General features: G+C 37.6%; 2 protein-coding genes across 7 annotated transcripts; one reads left to right on the top strand and one right to left on the bottom strand.

Moving 5' to 3' along the window:
* Positions 1-8,529: 8,529 nt before the first annotated feature.
* Positions 8,530-10,631, bottom strand: LOC104234317 (membrane protein of ER body-like protein). 6 transcript variants are annotated; one of them, XM_009787864.2, is made up of 6 exons: positions 10,566-10,631; positions 10,276-10,343; positions 10,017-10,103; positions 9,704-9,822; positions 9,551-9,612; positions 8,530-9,454 (listed from the first exon to the last, which is right to left on the bottom strand). In XM_009787864.2, the coding sequence occupies exons 4-6, from the start codon at positions 9,798-9,800 to the stop codon at positions 9,017-9,019; spliced, it is 597 nt and encodes a 198-aa protein (XP_009786166.1). In that variant the 5' UTR covers positions 9,801-9,822; positions 10,017-10,103; positions 10,276-10,343; positions 10,566-10,631; the 3' UTR covers positions 8,530-9,016. The 6 variants fall into 6 exon arrangements, 5 of the variants coding, with proteins under 5 accessions (XP_009786166.1, XP_009786165.1, XP_009786161.1 ...); XM_009787863.2 differs by having other exon boundaries at positions 10,017-10,152; XM_009787859.2 differs by having other exon boundaries at positions 10,017-10,197.
* A 1,322-nt stretch (positions 10,632-11,953) lies between these two features.
* On the top strand, positions 11,954-20,651 carry LOC104234322 (probable inactive receptor kinase At2g26730). The gene is made up of 2 exons (XM_070168638.1): positions 11,954-13,728; positions 19,866-20,651. Exons 1-2 carry the CDS (start codon positions 12,450-12,452, stop codon positions 20,453-20,455), a joined length of 1,869 nt encoding a protein of 622 aa, XP_070024739.1. The 5' UTR covers positions 11,954-12,449; the 3' UTR covers positions 20,456-20,651.
* Positions 20,652-21,197: the final 546 nt, after the last annotated feature.

Here is a 21,197-nt window from a genome sequence, read left to right on the forward strand (position 1 = left end):
AGCTCCAGAGCTGAAGTTTTTGTTTTGTAACTGGCGAACTTCAGCTCTAGAGCTGAAGCACTACAATTAGCAGTGATTTTTTAAGAAAAATAGTGTACATATTCTCAGCTCAAATACGAATAAACATACAAAAACTCCAAAATTTTACAGCTCATCCTATTAGTAACTTAAACTTTTTCCTAAGACTAATTTGCTGTAAATTTGGAGCAGAAGTACAATTGCCGAACTGTTCAATTAAAAAAAATTGATCTTATAACTAAAGCAGCGTTGCTTCTGGAGATAAATACCAGTTTGTTTTGTAACTTGAAGAAGAAAATGAAGGAGGAGAAAGGGGGCTGAAGTTATTTAAAAAGTGGATACAAGTTAAAAGTTTTAAAAAAATGAGTATATGTTAAATGGGGGCAACCAAATAGAACGCCCCGTGCAAATTTTACTGATTTGTTGCTTCTCTTCATGTGTTCCTGAATGGCTTCCTGCCTCCTATTATTGGGCTCGGTGGATCCAAAGAAAAATTGAAAAATTAATACTCTTTAGTCGCCCTCATAATAATAGCTGAAATATACACACACACACACACACACACACACACATATATATACATATATACATATTTTTTATGGCTACCAGATGTAAATAGTTTCGAGCGTGAGTTTTTCGGCATGTTTGACAGTTCTTCTAAGAACATTCATCAACATTAAAAAAGGGCAGCCCGATGCACATGGTATCCCTCGTTCACATAGGGTTAAGGTAAGGACCATACTCCACGAGACGTGATGTAGATAACCTACCTTAATACAAGTATTAGTGACGGCTTCTATTGCTTGAATCTGTAACCTATAGGTCACAATCAACTTTACCGTCGATCCAAGACTCCCTCCAACACTCATCAACATTGATCTCCCCAAAATCATTTCCAAAGTGTTAACAATTGATCCACATATGAAAGTGCGAATACTTTTCTGTATAGAATAAATTCTTTTGAGAGTAGAGAAGAGATGAAGGAAATTAGTATCACTGAAATTATTCAGTTTTGCGTCCCGCTAAATTTCCACTTTTTCCTTCAGTCTAAACGAAAGAACTTCATCTTATTTCCAATTCTTCAGTTTCTACTAGACAATTCTTACGTTTCACAATCTAAGAAAGCTAGGAGTACAATTCTTCGAACACCAATTGAGCGTTCACGATGTTAAGTTTGGCAGAAATGTTTGTCCCACATCGGTGGGAAATGAATAATTGGGGGGATTTTCCCCCTATAAAAGAAGGCCTAATGTTTAGGATTGAAATACACCTCTCATTTGCCTTCTCATCTGTTTAAGGCATTTGCATCTTCTCTCTTTAGTATCACTTGTATTTTTGGAGTGGAATAAAATATTGGCTGTGTCCGAGGAGTAGGCAAAATTAGCCGAACCTCGTAAATTCTGATGTTCCCTTTATTATTGCTTTATTGTCTTATTTATTATTTGGTGGCTGTCATAATTTTTAGTATAGTAGTTGTGACTTATTCACACTATATACATTTGGCTTCCGCAACAATTGGTATCAGAGCCAAGGTATTGTCTAAGTATGCTCTGTGGTTGCAGCATAGTCTGATCTTCCACATCAGAAAAGATTTATCTTGGTAACTGAGTCAAGGTTCTGTCTGAGTATGCTCTGTGGTTGCAGCTTAGTCTGATCTTCCACACCAGAAAGGAAATAATCTTGATTTGTGTCGTCAGCTATTAAATAATATTTGTGTCAAAGATGGGAGACAATAAACAAGAAGAATCTACATCAAGTGTCAACAATACGTCATCATTGACATCTTCGCTTATGACAAGAATTGTGTCAAATGCGAAATTTGCGGTCGAAATCATTCATCGTGGTACCAGGAACATAGGTGAAGTGAAACAGTCTCTTCTTCATGTACAATTTATTTTGACTGTTTTTCTTCAAAAATTTATCCTCCAGTGCTTTCCATAATTTACTTGCAGAAGTTTCCTTTGTGTATGGATATTTCTGCTCTCTAGCAAGGTAGGATCGAATGGTACCGCAAGCAACACGGTTGATAATTCTCCAATCTTCTTCTCCAATAACATCTGGTTTCTTTTCTTCAATGGCCAGATCTAGCCCTTGTTGAAAAAGGACATCTAGAACCTCGCCTTGCCACATCCCAAAATGTCCGGACCCGTCAAATATTTCGACCGCAAATTTCGCATTTGACACAATTCTTGTCATAAGCGAAGATGCCAATGATGACGTATTGTTGACACTTGATGTAGATTCTTCTTGTTTATTGTCTCCCATCTTTGACACAAATATTATTTAATAGCTGACGACACAAATCAAGATTATTTCCAAGGGCTAGATCTGGCCATTGAAGAAAAGAAACCAGATGTTATTGGAGAAGAAGATTGGAGAATTATCAACCGTGTTGCTTGCGGTACCATTCGATCCTACCTTGCTAGAGAGCAGAAATATCCATACACAAAGGAAACTTCTGCAAGTAAATTATGGAAAGCACTGGAGGATAAATTTTTGAAGAAAAACAGTCAAAATAAATTGTACATGAAGAAGAGACTGTTTCACTTCACCTATGTTCCTGGTACCACGATGAATGAACATATCACCAGTTTCAATAAGTTGGTCACAGATTTGCAAAATATGGATACAACTTATGATGATGGTGACTTGGCCTTAATGTTGTTGGCGTCACTTCCTGATGAGTACGAGCACCTTGAAACTACTCTACTCCATGGAAATGACGAAATTTCTCTCAGAGAAGTTTGTTCGGCTTTGTACAGCTATGAACAAAGAAAGCGAGAAAAACAGAAGGGCGGAGAAGGAGAAGCACTGTTTGTGAGGGGTCGTCCTCAAAATCAAACGAGGACAAAGAAGGGAAGATCCAAGTCAAGATCCAGACCCAGCAAAGATGAATGTGCCTTTTGTCGAGAAAAAGGGCACTGGAAGAAAGACTGTCCGAAGTTGAAGAATAAGGCCAAACATAACAATGGAAAGGCTATTATGGATTCAAATGTAGCTGATTGTGATGATTCAGACTTCTCATTAGTTACAACAGAGTCATCAACATCATCAGACATATGGTTGATGGACTCGGCTTGTAGCTATCATATGTGTCCCAACAGGGACTGGTTCGTGGAATTTCAAGAAGGAGAATATGGAGTCGTCCACACAGCGGATAACAGCCCTCTTACCTCATATGACATTGGTTCAATACGATTAAGGAACCATGATGGAATGATCAGAACATTGATAGATATTCGATATGTACCGGATTTGAAGAAGAATCTCATCTCTGTGGGAGCCCTAGAATCAAAAGGGTTCAAAATCATTGCAAAAAATGGAGTGATGAGAGTATGCTCCGGTGCACTAGTGGTAATGAAGGCTAATCAGAAGAATAATAATATGTACCGCTATCGTGGCAGTACAGTTATTGGGACAGCGACAGTGACATCCAGTGATGACAAAGAAGCAGAAGCAACCAAGCTATGGCACATGCGCTTGGGACATGCTGGAGGAAAATCCTTGAAAACTCTATCAGATCAAGGATTGTTAAAAGGAGTAAAGGCTTGCAACTTGGAGTTTTGTGAGCATTGTGTTAAAGGGAAACAGACAAGGGTTAAATTTGGTACAACGATCCATAATACTAAAGGCATTTTGGATTATGTACACTCAGATGTTTGGGGTCCTTCCAAAACACCTTCATTGGGTGGGAAGCACTATTTTGTAACCTTTGTTGATGATTTTTCCCGAAGAGTATGGGTGTATACAATGAAGAGCAAAGATGAAGTGTTGGGAATTTTTCTCAAATGGAAGACGATGGTGGAGAATCAAACAGGCAAGAGGATCAAGTGTATTCGCACAGACAATGGAGGTGAATACAAAAATGATCATTTCAATAAGGTCTGTGAAAATGATGGCATCGTCCGACACTTCACTGTTAGACATACACCACAACAAAATGGAGTGGCAGAACGTATGAACCGGACCTTGCTGGAGAAGGTACGGTGTATGTTGTCCAATGCTGGCTTGGGCAAAGAATTTTGGGCTGAGGCAATTACATATGCATGCCACCTCATTAATCGTCTACCATCTGCTGCTATTGATGGCAAGACACCATTTGAAAAATGGTATGGAAAACCTGCTGTAGATTATAACTCTTTGCACGTGTTTGGCTCAACTGCATATTATCATGTGACAGAGTCAAAATTGGATCCAAGGGCAAAGAAAGCTATTTTTATGGGAATTACTTCTGGAGTCAAAGGATATCGCTTATGGTGTCCTATGACAAAGAAAGTAATATTCAGCAGGGATGTTACCTTTGATGAATTTGCTATGGTAAATAAGGTAACAGAAGATACCAAACAAAATGAAGGTGCTTCTAAGCAGGTGGAGTTTGAGGGAAAATTTATTTTTCCTACACAAGAAGCAGATGAGGAAACAAATGAAGATTACCCTCTGGAAGGAGAGCCAGTACAGGAGATTCCAACTCAGGAACCTCAACAACAACTTGAATCAATAGCAACCAGCAGGCTAAAAAGAACAATAACGAAACCTGTTCGTCTCATAGAGACGGTTGCTTGTGCAACCTCAATTGTAGCTGATGATATTCCTACCACTTATAAAGATGTTGTCCAAAGTTCAGAAGAAGATAAGTGGAGGATTGCCATGAATGATGAAATACAGTCCCTTCATCAGAATCATACATGGAGATTGGCCAATCTCCCGAAGGGAAAGAAAGCAATTGGGTGCAAATGGGTATTTGCAAAGAAGGAAGGATTTCCTAACCAAGTAGATGTTCGCTACAAAGCAAGATTGGTGGCCAAAGGATATGCTCAAAAGGAGGGAATTGATTACAATGAAGTGTTTTCTCCAGTTGTAAAACATTCCTCCATTAGAATTATGTTGGCTTTGGTAGCACAATTGGATTTGGAACTAGTTCAGATGGATGTAAAAACTGCGTTTTTACATGGAAACTTGGAGGAGGAAATCTACATGACTCAGCCAGAAGGATTCAAAGTTGTTGGAAAAGAAAATATGGTGTGCAAACTTGAAAAATCATTGTACGGATTGAAACAATCTTCTAGACAATGGTACAAGCGATTTGACGAGTTTATGTTGCGGCAAGGGTACAAGAGAAGCAAATACGATCATTGTGTGTATTTGCACAAGCTTAAAGATGGTTCCTTTGTATATCTTCTCCTATATGTTGATGATATGTTGATAGCTTCCAAGAATTCGGAAGAAATTGATAAGTTGAAGATTCAACTGAAGAAGGAGTTCGAGATGAAGGATTTGGGTGAGGCAAAGAAAATTCTTGGCATGGAGATAATTAGAGATAGACGTTCAAAGAAACTCTGTTTATCTCAAAAGGAATATTTGAAGAGAGTACTTCAACGTTTTGGCATAGATGACAAGACTAAGCCAGTTAGTACTCCACTTGCTTCCCATTTTAAGCTAAGTACTACTATGTCGCCAATGGATGAAGCTGAACGAGAGTATATGTCAAAGGTACCATACGCAAATGCTGTTGGTAGCTTGATGTATGCAATGGTTTGCACAAGGCCTGACATTTCACAAGCTGTTGGAGTTATTAGCAGATATATGCACAATCCAGGGAAGGAGCATTGGCAAGCTGTGAAGTGGATTCTACGGTATATTCATAATACTGTAGATGTCGGGTTAGTTTTTGAGCAGGAAGACAATCAGTCTGTAATTGGATATTGTGACTCAGATTTTGCGGGTGATATGGACAAACGAAGATCAACTACTGGTTATGTGTTTACTTTTGCAAAGGCACCAGTTAGTTGGAAGTCTACTTTGCAGTCAACAGTTGCTTTGTCTACAACAGAGGCAGAGTACATGGCTATTACAGAGGCTGTGAAAGAGGCAATTTGGCTTCAAGGATTGCTAAAGGAGCTTGGTGTTGAACAAAAAGGTATCACAATTTTTTGTGATAGTCAAAGTGCTATTCAATTAGCGAAGAACCAAGTTTATCATGCAAGGACGAAGCACATTGATGTTCGGTATCATTTCGTACGAGAAATCATAGAAGAAGGTGGAGTCACGGTGAAGAAAATTCATACTACGGAGAATCCTGCTGATATGCTGACAAAGGTGGTGACTGCGGTCAAGTTTCAACATTGTTTGGATTTGATCAACATTGTTGAAAACTGAAGATTGAAGATGAAGACACAATCAAATTTTGTTATTGAGAGAAAATTGAAGATGTGAAATTTTGCCAAGGTGGAGATTTGTTAAGTTTGGCAGAAATGTTTGTCCCACATCGGTGAGAAATGAATAGTTGGGGGGATTTCCCCCCTATAAAAGAAGACCTAATGTTTAGGATTGAAATACACCTCTCATTTGCATTCTCATCTGTTTAAGTCATTTGTATCTTCTCTCTTTAGTATTATTTCACTTGTATTTTTGGAGTGAAATAAAATATTGGCTGTGTCCGAGGAGTAGGCAAAATTAGCCGAACCTCGTAAATTCTGGTGTTCCCTTTATTATTGCTTTATTGTCTTATTTATTATTTGGTGGCTGTCATAATTTTTGGTATAGTAGTTGTGACTTATTCACACTATATACATTTGGCTTCCGCAACAATTGGTATCAGAGCCAAGGTACTGTCTAAGTATGCTCTGTGGTTGCAACATAGTCTGATCTTCCACATCAAATTCAAATGTTGTGCAAACCGTTTTATTAAAAACTGAAGTTGTCAATACTTTCTTATTTATTTTAGTTGTTGTAGTTTATGATGGTGAAAATAAACCAAAATCTAGTGGTCGCAATGAGTTCCTCAGTTCGAGAGAGCTGTCAAGCCATGTGCCTCGTCTCCGCCAGCAAAATTCCCACATCACAATATATGCCACTTGGCCGCCAGCCAACACTAGATCTCCACAAACCACATATCTTTGCTTCCAAATTTATTTCCACACATTATCTGTTTCCCACATGACATCACATTCTTCTATTTGAGAAAAGCCTAAAGATGTACTATTCATTATCCACTTCTTTTACTTGTAGATAGAGAATGATGAAAGCCTAGTTGGCCACACCATTAACATGAGAAGACAAGTAATAGCTCGCAAGTTCAAAACATAATGCTAAATTGAATGCCGGGTACACAAGGCATTTTGTGTTCATGCAGGATCGGGGAAGGATCGCACCCCAAGGGGTGTGACGTTGACAGCTTACGATAATGCAGATTGCTTCCACACTATTCCAACATGTGACCTATATGTCACATGGAGACAACTTTACCTTGCTTCAAGGGTCTCCTTCACATTGCTAAACTGAATATGATTAAGTTATATATACTGATAATGTTAATACTATTAGTGATCCGATCGATGAATATGCTATTTTATTAATTACTTTAATTTTTGAAGTATCATATCATGTTTACTATAGAAAGTTGCATGTTATTGTAAATTTAAAAAATTTATATTGCCCACTGTTGGCCATACAAAACTTAATGAGATATGTTAAGATAACAGAACCACAAATGAAACGATGTTGCCAAGTATGTTGGTGTTAAAGTAGGCCAGGCATATGAGTTACCTAAGTGTCAAACCAAAGTCATCACATATTCACATGCATGAGTTTACATGCGCCATAGATGTTGTGCCAACTCTGCATTAATACTTTTGTGTCTATATATACACAAGCTGTTCCTTTGAGTTTGCATGAACCAAAAGCAAGCTTGAAATTATGGGTTACAGAAAAAGGCTAGGCGTAGAAAGGGTACTCATGAAATCAACAAAGAATACAAGGAGAATTAGGGGGAGGAGGAGATCAAGAATGGGCTGTGTTGATCTTCAACAGCAGCAAGACAAAGTGGTGAAGCTACAGAGGCTAATCCCAGGCGCCAGACAACTACCTTCTCATCAATTGCTTCTTGAAACTGCTAATTACATTATGCAATTAAAGCTGCAAATTCATTTCTTGCAATCTCTTTTAATTTTCTCTTCATCACCAGATAATCATCATGCTAGCTAAGCATCTTAAATTATAGCCTAATTTGCTTTCGAGGGTAATTATTTGTAGTTTTTTTCTTGTAAGAATCTCATTATGGTCATTTCATCAGAAAACACATACAGCTTTAGAACATATTTTGTGCTCAATTGAAATTAAAATGTACCTTCGTACTTTGACATGTTATAAAGTTTCCCCCCCTCAAAATGAATGTTTGAATTATTTAAAACTTCTCTGTTTCGTTATATTGATAATATAGCTTTCTTGCAAGTTTTCTTAGAATTTGGGATTCTCAACCCTACTCATGGATTGACAGTTATATTAGCTGTTATTGAATACTTCAAAATATTAACTAAATATCCTTATTTTACTCTCTATGTATTGGTATATAGTACTTGTTAAGTCTAATTTTTTCATGCAAGTGTCCTACAGATCGAGCTAACCTATAGCCAATTATTGCTATCTCTCCTGAGATTAGAATCCTATTGATTCAATTTCATGTTTCAAGAGTCTATAGAAGAACAACAAAAAGAGGAGAAAGAAAAAAAAAGGAAAAAAGAGAACACAGAAAGGAAAAACACAGGTAGAGATAGCAGAAATTTGTGACAGTGATACCATTCCTTTTGTGCAAATAATAAGAGGTCCCATCTAATAACTCAATCAATTCTTGTGCAGTAGTTACGAACCATGCAATAATCTCTCTGTTTATAATAGTAAAAGAACCTGTAAAGTAATTTATCTGTTTACAACATTGAATGAAAAGATATATTCATTGTGATTCCATATTAATTATCAGGCTAAGGTCTGTGAATCACAGAAACAGGCTACATTCATCATCCTGATATCACACTGCAGGGACTAAAGACTTTTAATTTAGTGCAGAAAAACCTCATTTCTTAATCGAAATTTACAAGAAAACACACATCTTTAAAGGTTATAAAAGCTTACAAAACATGAGTGCGAACATAAGAAGATTTTACAATAGCTAGGTAGCACTGCAAAAGATGTCAATAGGTTAACCAGGTTGGATCTTATGAATCTATCTCGGAGATAAAAAGAGAGGGAGCTGGCTTTGAGTCAAACCAACTAATTTATCCATGAGACTCTTAATGAAATGGCCTGCTGCATAGCCAACACCTGAGGCCATACTTGCAGCTATACCATAGAATAGGACAGTTTTGACGTATTTACTGAACTTGTTTGCTCCTCGCGTATAAGCCTTTGCAGTAGCAAGCATGATAATGCACATAGAAGAAGCGATGGCAACTGCTATAAGCTTGCATTCTTTGTTATCACTCTTAAGATATGTGAAGCCATATACTAATGGTGGAACAAGGCCAAATATAAAATATGATAGCAGGGCAACAATTGCATGAAGTAGGAAATGCTCTTTTGGGCCAAGTAGTTCTTGGTATCGATCGATTTGATCACTTAAATTGGAACCTACTCTGGTATATTTAATTTTCAAATCCATCAACTGCAAGCTTACATGTGATTCAAGAAAAGGATTAAGATGCAAGAACTGATGCAGAATACCAACTGTAGAGTTGAACTAGAATTATGGAATACTCACATTCTGACAAATGACAAAAAGTCCACCGATCAAATTTGCCACTCCAATAATTAGGATCTTAACTGCAGTATCAACAAAACTCTATAAGCCATATCATATTCTGTCAAAGACTAACCAACCAAAAGAGCAGAGATTGAGAACTCAAAGACTTACGTGTATCAGCGTCGGAAGCAGCTGCGGAGAAAACCACAACTAAGCTTGTAATTGACTCTATTAAACCTCCATATACTATGCTTTTTACGATCTCCATTGATTGGAATTTTTCACTTTAACTACAAGAAATAGATTTTGTGTCACGCTGGAATTCACTGGTTTGAAGGAAGATGTATAAAATATTTGCAACTTTGATCAAACGTATCAAAGGAACAACCCGTGATTGTACTGGTTACTGTGTGCATCTAGATTTCAGTCAACCGAAAGAAAAGAAACAACAAAATGAAGAAACTATTGTACAAATTAACACCACCTGGCTTAGTCACTTTGCCTTTATCTGTGAATGATTTGATATGCTCCCTTCGCTTCCCAAATAACCAATGAAGATCAAAGCATCCTTCTGTTCAGTTTTATAGTATCACATAAAGTCCAAAACTCCACGTCAAGGACTGAAGAACAAAGAAAATATCTACTCTCTTTAGAACCACTTCTTCCTTCAATGGTTCAGCAGTAACTAAATCAGTGGAGTATTAAACAACTTAACTAGTCACACGAGAAAGTGGATTGAGAACCTGGATTTGTGAATGGCTTTCCCCTTTCATTTGCAGAACCAGAAGGTTCAGAGTATTGAGCCTCTTTCCTGCATAAATCAAACAACCATCTGAAAAATGCATACAGGGACCAAGATTCTTTTTCCCTTTAAATCATATGTGGAAATTTGATGGATACAGTGGCGAAGCCAGAAAGTTTTATAGGGGTGTTTAGATTTGAAAGAAATAAACAAAATTCCGGACAAGAGTGTTCAATATATATTTTATATATCTAAAATCAATACATGGTCTAATTTTTCGTAACGACCAACCTTAGCAAAAGGTGGCTCGCCGTGATTGATTGGCCGTTCATCTAAATAGAGATTAATATATAGTCTATACTTTATCCTAAACTTGCACGAAAAATTCCTTTTACACACATTTTTATTGCAGGTACTTCAATTTGTGAAAAGTGGAATTATTACCCCTATCAGGCTTAGAGAACAACAAAGTCAAGCACGTGAAGAACGGTAAAAAAAAAAACTTGTATCTGAGACCCTATTTGAATGCCACGTGTCCGACAAATTGCCTGTCACCCGGTTTTTTGCACCAGATTGAAGAGAGATATGGTGTGGGGTTTACCCATGACGACAATTATGAATGTCATTAGGAACAAAGCCAAATGGGTTGTTGATACAGTCCCTTTTATATACCTTTTTAAAATTTTTTATACTATTGTTAATTGACAATTTATAGAATCAGAGCTTTGATCTTGCCTCAAACTTTGTAAAATGTTTTAATAATGTGGACCCAAAGAGATCTATTTTGCTGATCTCTTTCCACCGACTAGCTCTCTCCCCCAATCTTATACTCGAATTTCTGATGAACATTCAGTCATAGCAGCCACTTTATTCTTAATTTCAACCTTTAAAACTTAAATAAGCATTCTCGTAATCATTAATTATTTATATTATTGCTGTTTGCATTCTCATGTGACTGTTTTATTAGGATGTGTTATTGAGGTCTAGTGGCAAAGTGAAAAAAAAAAGATATCCGCGGATATTATTCACTAAAGAATGAGTTGGATAATGAACTTTTTGACTATGAGTCATGAATAAGATCCATATTATCCACTTAAAAATAGATAACCAATGAGTTTAAAGTCACATTTGCAAAGATTCAAATTGGGATTCCTCAAGTTTTGAGAGAGTAGTAATTCTCCCAAGAGATCATATTCAAGAAGTCATAGATAATATGTACATCTATATTATCTGTAGGTGAACTCATTTTCTATCCATATTAAATATGGATCGGATCGGATAATTTATTTGTTCTTTGTATTTCTCATTTTCGACCTGCTCATATCCGACCAGAACCGCCCGTTTGCCACCGTTGTTAAGGGGTAAGCTTTTGAATATTTGAGGTTTTGAACAGTTGAAACCATTATCTGGATTATTGAACCGTATGAAAGATTTAGATGATGTAACGCCTGGAGCTGACTTCACAAGTGTTCCGGACTCTTAATTAGCATTCATCGATTTGGTTCTCATTTTCTTTTACACTGATTTTCCCGGAGAGTAAGTTATTTGTTGCTTCCTCTTTGGAGCAATCATTAAGCATTCAATGAGATAGTGGGAAGAAGAGAAAAGCAAAATTTCCTGCAGATTTTAGCTGAGGGATGCACGTGTACATATTATACAGAAAAATAACAAGTAAAAATTCTTGTTTTTGTAGGTTTGTAGTGTTCTATGTATTCTTCCTTTTGATACAAGTGGTATATAGCAGGTGGGAAAAGTCATTGAAAATAACTTTGTTATCGTGAAGCGCTTTGGACCTTTTAGAATGTTAGTCGTAGTGATGCATAAGAAAAGGACCACTTGGATCATTCTTAATCTCTATAGTAATGCATCTACTCAGAAGCAAACTTACAAGGAGGAACCATGCAAATCTTTGATACTTTTGCCGGCCTTCAATATTTTAAATACTTCTTCTCCTTCTGTTGCCAATTTTCATTAGATCATCTGTTTTTTGTTATGATTGAGTCTGCACTATATTGACCACGTCTTTGCAGAATCAGCCAACTGGCCTGTTTAGCATTAGCTAGACCCTATTCATACTTTGTTAGCAAAATGCCAATTACCAATCATTTCATCATTACATACTGAAGAGGTCTAAGCTAAAAGAGATTTCAGCTTTTTTAGTCCCTTCCACCTGAAATGATTCCAGTTACAAAATGGGTAATCTTGAGCATATTCTTTCACATGTTATTAGTACTGTCAAATTCAGAAACTTTCGAAGTGAGACAAGCACTGGTCAAGTTCATGAACGAGATTTCTCTTGGAAATATCTCAAAAGATGTAAACTTTGGATGGAATTTATCATCTGATCCCTGTACAAACAATTGGGAGGGCATAGCTTGTGATACAGGAAATCAACATGTAAAACACATCGTTCTTGATCAGAAGAATCTCACTGGAATTCTTGATGCTGCTTCTGTCTGTGAGGCTACTTCCCTTGCTGTACTAAGCTTGAATGAGAACAAAATTATTGGACTTTTACCACAAGAAATATCCAACTGCAGGCGTCTCACACACTTGTATTTGCATGGAAATAAATTCTCAGGCAGTCTTCCAAGCTCTCTTTCGCGATTAAACAATTTGAAAAGGCTTGTTCTTTCAGACAATGCCTTCTCAGGGCAGCTACCTGATATGTCAAGAATCTCAGGGTTGCTAACTTTTTTGGCTGAAAGAAACCAGCTAACAGGGCAAATACCAAATTTCGATTTTTCCAATCTTGTAGATTTCAATGTCTCCTACAATAATTTAACTGGTCCAGTTCCTGATGTCAAGGACCATTTTGATTCCAACAGTTTTTTGGGTAATCCTGGATTATGTGGAGTGCCATTGTCAAACACATGTCCACCATCGCCATCGCCACCTCCTCCTCCAGTTTCTAAGAAGAAGAAAATCTCATTCCTTATCTATCTTGGCTATGCTATTCTTGGGTTGATTATCATATTTCTACTTGCATTAAAGCTTTTTAAGTGCATCAGGAAGAAAAAGAGCAAGAGTACTGCTCTAAAGGATCAGACCAAGAACAATAGCCCTGGTGAGTCAAAGGCTCCTGGAAACAGGTCAGAATATTCAATAACATCTCCAGAAAACTCAATGTTCTCAGCATCTTTTGAAATCCTTTCAAGTCCTATGGCTAACAAATTGAGATTCGAGGATTTGCTTCGAGCTCCTGCTGAACTGATTGGTAAAGGAAGACATGGAAGTGTTTACAAGGTCAAAGCTGATGGAGGAGTAACATTGGTAGTAAAGAGGATCAGAGGTTGGAATATTTCGAAAGATGATATCAAGAAGAGGATGCATGGAATACATAGAATGAAGCATCCTCATGTGTTGCCCCTTATTGCTTTCTACAGTTCCAAGCAAGAGAAGCTAATAGTTTACAAGTACCAACAGAATGACAATCTCTTCAAGCATCTCCATTGTAAGTTTATCATTTGTAAACATAATTATTCTCCCTTCTAGTAAATCAATTTTCGCTTGGAGTCCAGGCCCTAGAAGAGTAATAGGCCACCCTACAAGACCTATGAAGAATTAAGGGAAGCCCGGTGCACTAAGCTCCAGCTATGCGTTGGGTCCGGGGAAGGCCGGACCACAAAGGTCTATTGTACGCATCCTTACCATGTATTTCTGCAAGAGGCTGTTTCCACGGCTTGAACCCGTGACCTCTTGGTCACATGACAGTAACTTTACCGGTTACGCCAAGACCTATGAAGAATTGATTACACTAAAGGAAAATATAAAAGAACTATAGGCCACTTTCCAGATTCAGGGTCCATCCAAGTCAAAATCTCAGGTGCTCTTTGGTTGATGAAGTAGGATAGAACTAATTATTTGTTTGGCTAGCATATGGACATGCTTTCATTGGAATTTAACTTCCTGAACCTAGTTCCCGAAATAATGTCAGCATATCAGAGTTTTTCTTCTATTAAAAATAATTGATTTTTTGGTAATAATAGCATTTTATTTACCAAATCAAAACAGTACAGCTCAACGGAAGAAAAGAAATCTGAACCATGGACATAAGCCCCATCATAAGTAGCACCTCAACTAACTATATCAGCAGTTAACTCCCCTATACAAAAACTAGACTCTCAGCAGTCAGCTCTCCTTCAAGTCCCACAGCTCTAAATGTGTCTATTCCTTCGACAACACAATTCATCTCTTTCCAGAGAGAGCAAAGACACACCCAGTCAGCGCCATTCTGTATAGTTCAGCTCTTGCATTCCTACTCTGGCATGTGTTACTGCCCATTTGATCTCATTCTGCCATGTCATTAACTGTATACTGTTGCGGAAGCCAAATGTATATAGTGTGAATAAGTCACAACTGCTATACCAAAAATTATGACAGCCACCAAATAATAAATAAGACAATAAAGCAATAATAAAGGGAACACCAGAATTTACGAGGTTCGGCTAATTTTGCCTACTCCTCGGACACAACCAATATTTTATTTCACTCCAAAAATACAAGTGAAATAATACTAAAGAGAGAAGATACAAATGCCTTAAACAGATGAGAAGGCAAATGAGAGGTGTGTATAAATCCTAAACATTAAGCCTTCTTTTATAGGGGAAAAGTTTCCCACCAACTCCTTAACCCACCGATGTGGGATGGAAATTTGACATAATTCAACAAATCTCCACCTTGGCAAAATTCCACATCTTCAATTTTCTCTCGGTAACAAATTTTGGTTGTGTCTTCATCTTCAATCTTCAGTGTTCAACAATGTTGATCAAATCCAAACAATGTTGAAACTTGACCGCAGTCACCACCTTTGTCAGCATATCAGCAAGATTCTCCATAGTATGAATTTTCTTCATCGTGACTCCACCTTCTTCTATGATTTCTCGTACAAAATGATACCGAACATCAATGTGCTTCGTCCTTGCATGATAAACTTGGTTCTTCGCTAATTGAATAGCACTTTGACTATCACAAAAAATTGTGATACCTTTTTGTTCAACACCAAGCTCCTTTAGCAATCCTTGAAGCCAAATTGCCTCCTTCACAGCCTCTGTAATAGCCATATACTCTGCCTCTGTTGTAGACAAAGCAACTGTTGACTGCAAAGTAGACTTCCAACTAACTGGTGCCTTTGCAAAAGTAAACACATAACCAGTAGTTGATCTTCGTTTGTCCAGATCACCCGCAAAATCTGAGTCACAATATCCAACTACAGACTGATTGTCTTCCTGCTCAAAAACTAACCCGACATCTACAGTATTATGAATATACCGTAGAATCCACTTCACAGCTTGCCAATGCTCCTTCCCTGGATTGTGCATATATCTGCTAATAACTCCAACAACTTGTGAAATGTCAGGCCTTGTGCAAACCATTGCATACATCAAGCTACCAACAGCATTTGCGTATGGTACCTTTGACATATACTCTCGTTCAGCTTCATCCATTGGCGACATAGTAGTACTTAGCTTAAAATGGGGAGCAAGTGGAGTACTAACTGGCTTAGTCTTGTCATCTATGCCAAAACGTTGTAGTACTCTCTTCAAATATTCTTTCTGAGATAAACAGAGTTTCTTTGAACGTCTATCTCTAATTATCTCCATGCCAAGAATTTTCTTTGCCTCACCCAGATCCTTCATCTCGAACTCCTTCTTCAGTTGAATCTTCAACTTATCAATTTCTTCCGAATTCTTGGAAGCTATCAACATATCATCAACATATAGGAGAAGATATACAAAGGAACCATCTTTAAGCTTGTGCAAATACACACAATGATCGTATTTGCTTCTCTTGTACCCTTGCCGCAACATAAACTCGTCAAATCGCTTGTACCATTGTCTAGAAGATTGTTTCAATCCGTACAACGATTTTTCAAGTTTGCACACCATATTTTCTTTTCCAGCAACTTTGAATCCTTCTGGCTGAGTCATGTAGATTTCCTCCTCCAAGTTTCCATGTAAAAACGCAGTTTTTACATCCATCTGAACTAGTTCCAAATCCAATTGTGCTACCAAAGCCAACATAATTCTAATGGAGGAATGTTTTACAACTGGAGAAAACACTTCATTGTAATCAATTCCCTCCTTTTGAGCATATCCTTTGGCCACCAATCTTGCTTTGTAGCGAACATCTACTTGGTTAGGAAATCCTTCCTTCTTTGCAAATACCCATTTGCACCCAATTGCTTTCTTTCCCTTCGGGAGATTGGCCAATCTCCATGTATGATTCTGATGAAGGGACTGTATTTCATCATTCATGGCAATCCTCCACTTATCTTCTTCTGAACTTTGGACAACATCTTTATAAGTGGTAGGAACATCATCAGCTACAATTGAGGTTGCACAAGCAACCGTCTCTATGAGACGAACAAGTTTCGTTATTGTTCTTTTTGGCCTGCTGGTTGCTATTGATTCAAGTTGTTGTTGAGGTTCCTGAGTTGGAATCTCCTCTACTGGCTCTCCTTCCAGAGGGTAATCTTCATTTGTTTCCTCCTCTGCTTCTTGTGTAGGAAAAATAAATTTTCCCTCAAACTCCACCTGCTTAGAAGCACCTTTATTTTGTTTGGTGTCTTCTGTTACCTTATTTACCATAGCAGATTCATCAAAGGTAACATCTCTGCTGAATATTACTTTCTTTGTCATAGGACACCATAAGCGATATCCTTTGACTCCAGAAGTAATTCCCATAAAAATAGCCTTCTTTGCCCTTGGATCCAATTTTGACTCCGTCACATGATAATATGCAGTTGAGCCAAACACGTGCAAAGAGTTATAATCTACAGCAGGTTTTCCATACCATTTTTCAAATGGTGTCTTGCCATCAATAGTAGCAGATGGTAGACGATTAATGATGTGACATGCATATGTAATTGCCTCAGCCCAAAATTCTTTGCCCAAGCCAGCATTGGACAACATACACCGTACCTTCTCCAGCAAGGTCCGGTTCATACGTTCTGCCACTCCATTTTGTTGTGGTGTATGTCTAACAGTGAAGTGTCGGACGATGCCATCATTTTCACAGACCTTATTGAAATGATCATTTTTGTATTCACCTCCATTGTCTGTGCGAATACACTTGATCCTCTTGCCTGTTTGATTCTCCACCATCGTCTTCCATTTGAGAAAAATTCCCAACACTTCATCTTTGCTCTTCATTGTATACACCCATACTCTTCGGGAAAAATCATCAACAAAGGTTACAAAATAGTGCTTCCCACCCAATGAAGGTGTTTTGGAAGGACCCCAAACATCAGAGTGTACATAATCCAAAATGCCTTTAGTATTATGGATCGCTGTACCAAATTTAACCCTTGTCTGTTTCCCTTTAACACAATGCTCACAAAACTCCAAGTTGCAAGCCTTTACTCCTTTTAACAATCCTTGATCTGATAGAGTTTTCAAGGATTTTCCTCCAGCATGTCCCAAGCGCATGTGCCATAGCTTGGTTGCTTCTGCCTCTTTGTCGTCACTGGATGTCACTGTCGCTGTCCCAATAACTGTACTGCCACGATAGCGGTACATATTATTATTCTTCCGATTAGCCTTCATTACCACTAGTGCACCGGAGCATACTCTCATCACTCCATTTTCTGCAATGATTTTGAACCCTTTTGATTCCAGGGCTCCCACAGAGATGAGATTCTTCTTCAAATCCGGTACATATCGAACATCTGTTAATGTTCTGATCATTCCATCATGGTTCCTTAATCGTATTGAACCAATGCCATATGAGGTAAGAGGGCTGTTATCCGCTGTGTGGATGACTCCATATTCTCCTTCTTGAAATTCCACAAACCAGTCCCTGTTGGGACACATATGATGGCTACAAGCCGAGTCCATCAACCATATGTCTGATGATGTTGATGACTCTGTTGTAACTAATGAGAAGTCTGAATCATCACAATCAGCTACATTTGAATCCATAATGGCCTTTCCATTATTATATTTGGCCTTATTCTTCAACTTCGGACAGTCTTTCTTCCAGTGCCCTTTTTCTCGACAAAAGGCACATTCATCTTTGCTGGGTCTGGATCTTGACTTGGATCTTCCCTTCTTTGTCCTCGTTTGATTTTGAGGACGACCCCTCACAAATAGTGCTTCTCCTTCTCCGCCCTTCTGTTTTTCTCGCTTTCTTTGTTCATAGCTGTACAAAGCCGAACAAACTTCTCTGAGAGAAACTTCGTCATTTCCATGGAGTAGAGTAGTTTCAAGGTGCTCGTACTCATCAGGAAGTGACGCCAACAACATCAAGGCCAAGTCACCATCATCATAAGTTGTATCCATATTTTGCAAATCTGTAACCAACTTATTGAAACTGGTGATATGTTCATTCATCGTGGTACCAGGAACATAGGTGAAGTGAAACAGTCTCTTCTTCATGTACAATTTATTTTGACTGTTTTTTTTTCTTCAAAAATTTATCCTCCAGTGCTTTCCATAATTTACTTGCAGAAGTTTCCTTTGTGTATGGATATTTCTGCTCTCTAGCAAGGTAGGATCGAATGGTACCGCAAGCAACACGGTTGAGAATCTTCCAATCTTCTTCTCCAATAACATCTGGTTTCTTTTCTTCAATGGCCAGATCTAGCCCTTGTTGAAAAAGGACATCTAGAACCTCGCCTTGCCACATCCCAAAATGCCCGGACCCGTCAAAAATTTCTACCGCAAATTTCGCATTTGACACAATTCTTGTCATAAGCGAAGATGCCAATGATGACGTATTGTTGACACTTGATGTAGATTCTTCTTGTTTATTGTCTCCCATATTTGACACAAATATTATTTAATAGCTGACGACACAAATCAAGATTATTTCCTTTCTGATGTAGAAGATCAGACTAAGCTGCAACTACAGAGCATACTCAGACAGAACCTTGACTCAGTTACCAAGATAAATCTTTTCTGATGTGGAAGATCAGACTATGCTGCAACCACAGAGCATACTTAGACAGTACCTTGGCTCTGATACCAATTGTTGCGGAAGCCAAATGTATATAGTGTGAATAAGTCACAACTACTATACCAAAAATTATGACAGCCACCAAATAATAAATAAGACAATAAAGCAATAATAAAGGGAACACCAGAATTTACGAGGTTCGGCTAATTTTGCCTACTCCTCGGACACAACCAATATTTTATTTCACTCCAAAAATACAAGTGAAATAATACTAAAGAGAGAAGATACAAATGCCTTAAACAGATGAGAAGGCAAATGAGAGGTGTGTTTAAATCCTAAACATTAAGCCTTCTTTTATAGGGGGAAAATCCCCCCAACTTTTGTTTTCCCACCGATGTGGGACAAACATTTTGCCAATTTCAACAAATCTCCACCTTGGCAAAATTCCACATCTTCAATTTTCTCTCAATAACAAATTTTGGTTGTGTCTTCATCTTCAATCTTCAGTGTTCAACAATGTTGATCAAATCCAAACAATGGTTAGTGCATAGAACTTAAACTCTTTACTAATTAGTACCTTATAACTGACCTGACTGTGTAAATATATTTTTTAAACTATCCTTGCGTATAACTTAATCTAGAAAAATAATGAGGTACTGAGTTTGTATATTACTTCATAACGGTTCATTTCAGCCTCTCAGGGCAGCCAAACATTCGACTGGGCGAGCAGACTAGGCATTGCGGCCAGTGTAGCAGAGGCCTTAGCTTACATGCATGAAGGCCTTCAGAATGATGATATTCCTCATGGAAACTTGAAATCCACCAATATTTTGCTGAACGAAGACATGGAAGCCTGTATCAGCGAGTATGGTCTAATGGTCAACAATCAAGACCAGTCATTTGTTGTTCAAAGCGATCATAGCATCAGAGAAGATGATTCGGTTGCAATTAGTGCACGTAACGCTTTCAAGATGGATGTTTATAGTTTTGGAGTGATTCTTCTTGAATTGCTCACAGGAAAGCCTGTTCAGGCTAGTGGAAATTATTTGGCTAGGTGGGTAAATTCAGTGGTTAGAGAGGAATGGACTGGTGAAGTTTTCGACAAGTCCCTTATTAGAGATGGTGCAAATGAAGAAAGAATGATCAATCTGTTGCAAGTTGCTCTCAAATGCATAAATCCATCACCAGATGCAAGGCCAAACATGAAGGAAGTTGCTTTAATCATCAATTCTATTAAGGAAGATGACGAGAAATCCTTGTCCATATTCAGCAGTGAGGTCTGATTAATATTCACATGAACTGGTATATTTTTAAGAACCAAGATTCTTTTGCTTTCTTGTGTTTATTGTGGAATTTTAGCATAGTGTCGTTTGCTTTAACTGTAATCAGAATGGTTTATGGACTTGCAGTACTATATTGGTTTACATTCTCCTCTTCTTTTGCCGTTTCCTTTAACTGTACACAAATATATGGCTAATCATAAAGGTTTTAGGTGTCTCTTTTAATAAGGATATGTGTTAGGTGTTTAATTTTCAAAGTATAGTCTCTTTTGCCTCAAGAGTCGTCAGGATAGACTATGGGCTTATATAATATCAAGGGTTTAAATACTTAATTTTAAAATTACAAAGGATTGATCCACAAGTGTCATATTATGAGGGTGTTTGAAGTAATTTAATTTTAAAAAAATCACGGTGACAGCTAATGACTAACTATCACTTCAATAAAACTGATTATTTTAGACTCAATTGTCAATGATAGTTTCTTAATCCAAAATGAAATTGGAGGTTGTTAACATCGAAAACTCTCTATCATTTGTTGTAGAATGCATTTTAAATGAAAGTTTATCAAATTCTAGAAGAACTTCAATTCATGGAGTTTATGTCTTTTCAAAGCTTTAATCTAGCTGGGATTGTAATTCTTTACTTGGTAATTAATAAAATTCTTCTGGTTAGCAAAAAATAATAGTAAATCTTTAACAGGTGTAGAGGTACAAGTTAGATTTATGCGTTAAATGTGAATCACTAT

This window comes from Nicotiana sylvestris, chromosome 3 (assembly GCF_000393655.2).
Source record: "Nicotiana sylvestris chromosome 3, ASM39365v2, whole genome shotgun sequence".
NCBI classification, from domain to species: domain Eukaryota; kingdom Viridiplantae; phylum Streptophyta; class Magnoliopsida; order Solanales; family Solanaceae; genus Nicotiana; species Nicotiana sylvestris.

Bases quoted from the DNA above. Each gene is read 5' to 3' on its own strand.
- LOC104234317 (XM_009787864.2), bottom strand. From the start codon at position 9,800: ATGGAGATCGTAAAAAGCATAGTATATGGAGGTTTAATAGAGTCAATT. The intron at 9,613-9,703 runs GTAAGTCTTTGA...TTGATACTGCAG, and splicing joins TGCTTCCGACGCTGATACAC to TTAAGATCCTAATTATTGGA. The intron at 9,455-9,550 runs GTGAGTATTCCA...GTAAGCTTGCAG, and splicing joins TTTTTGTCATTTGTCAGAAT to TTGATGGATTTGAAAATTAA.
- LOC104234322 (XM_070168638.1), top strand. From the start codon at position 12,450: ATGATTCCAGTTACAAAATGGGTAATCTTGAGCATATTCTTTCACATG. The intron at 13,729-19,865 runs GTAAGTTTATCA...GGTTCATTTCAG, and splicing joins TCTCTTCAAGCATCTCCATT to CCTCTCAGGGCAGCCAAACA.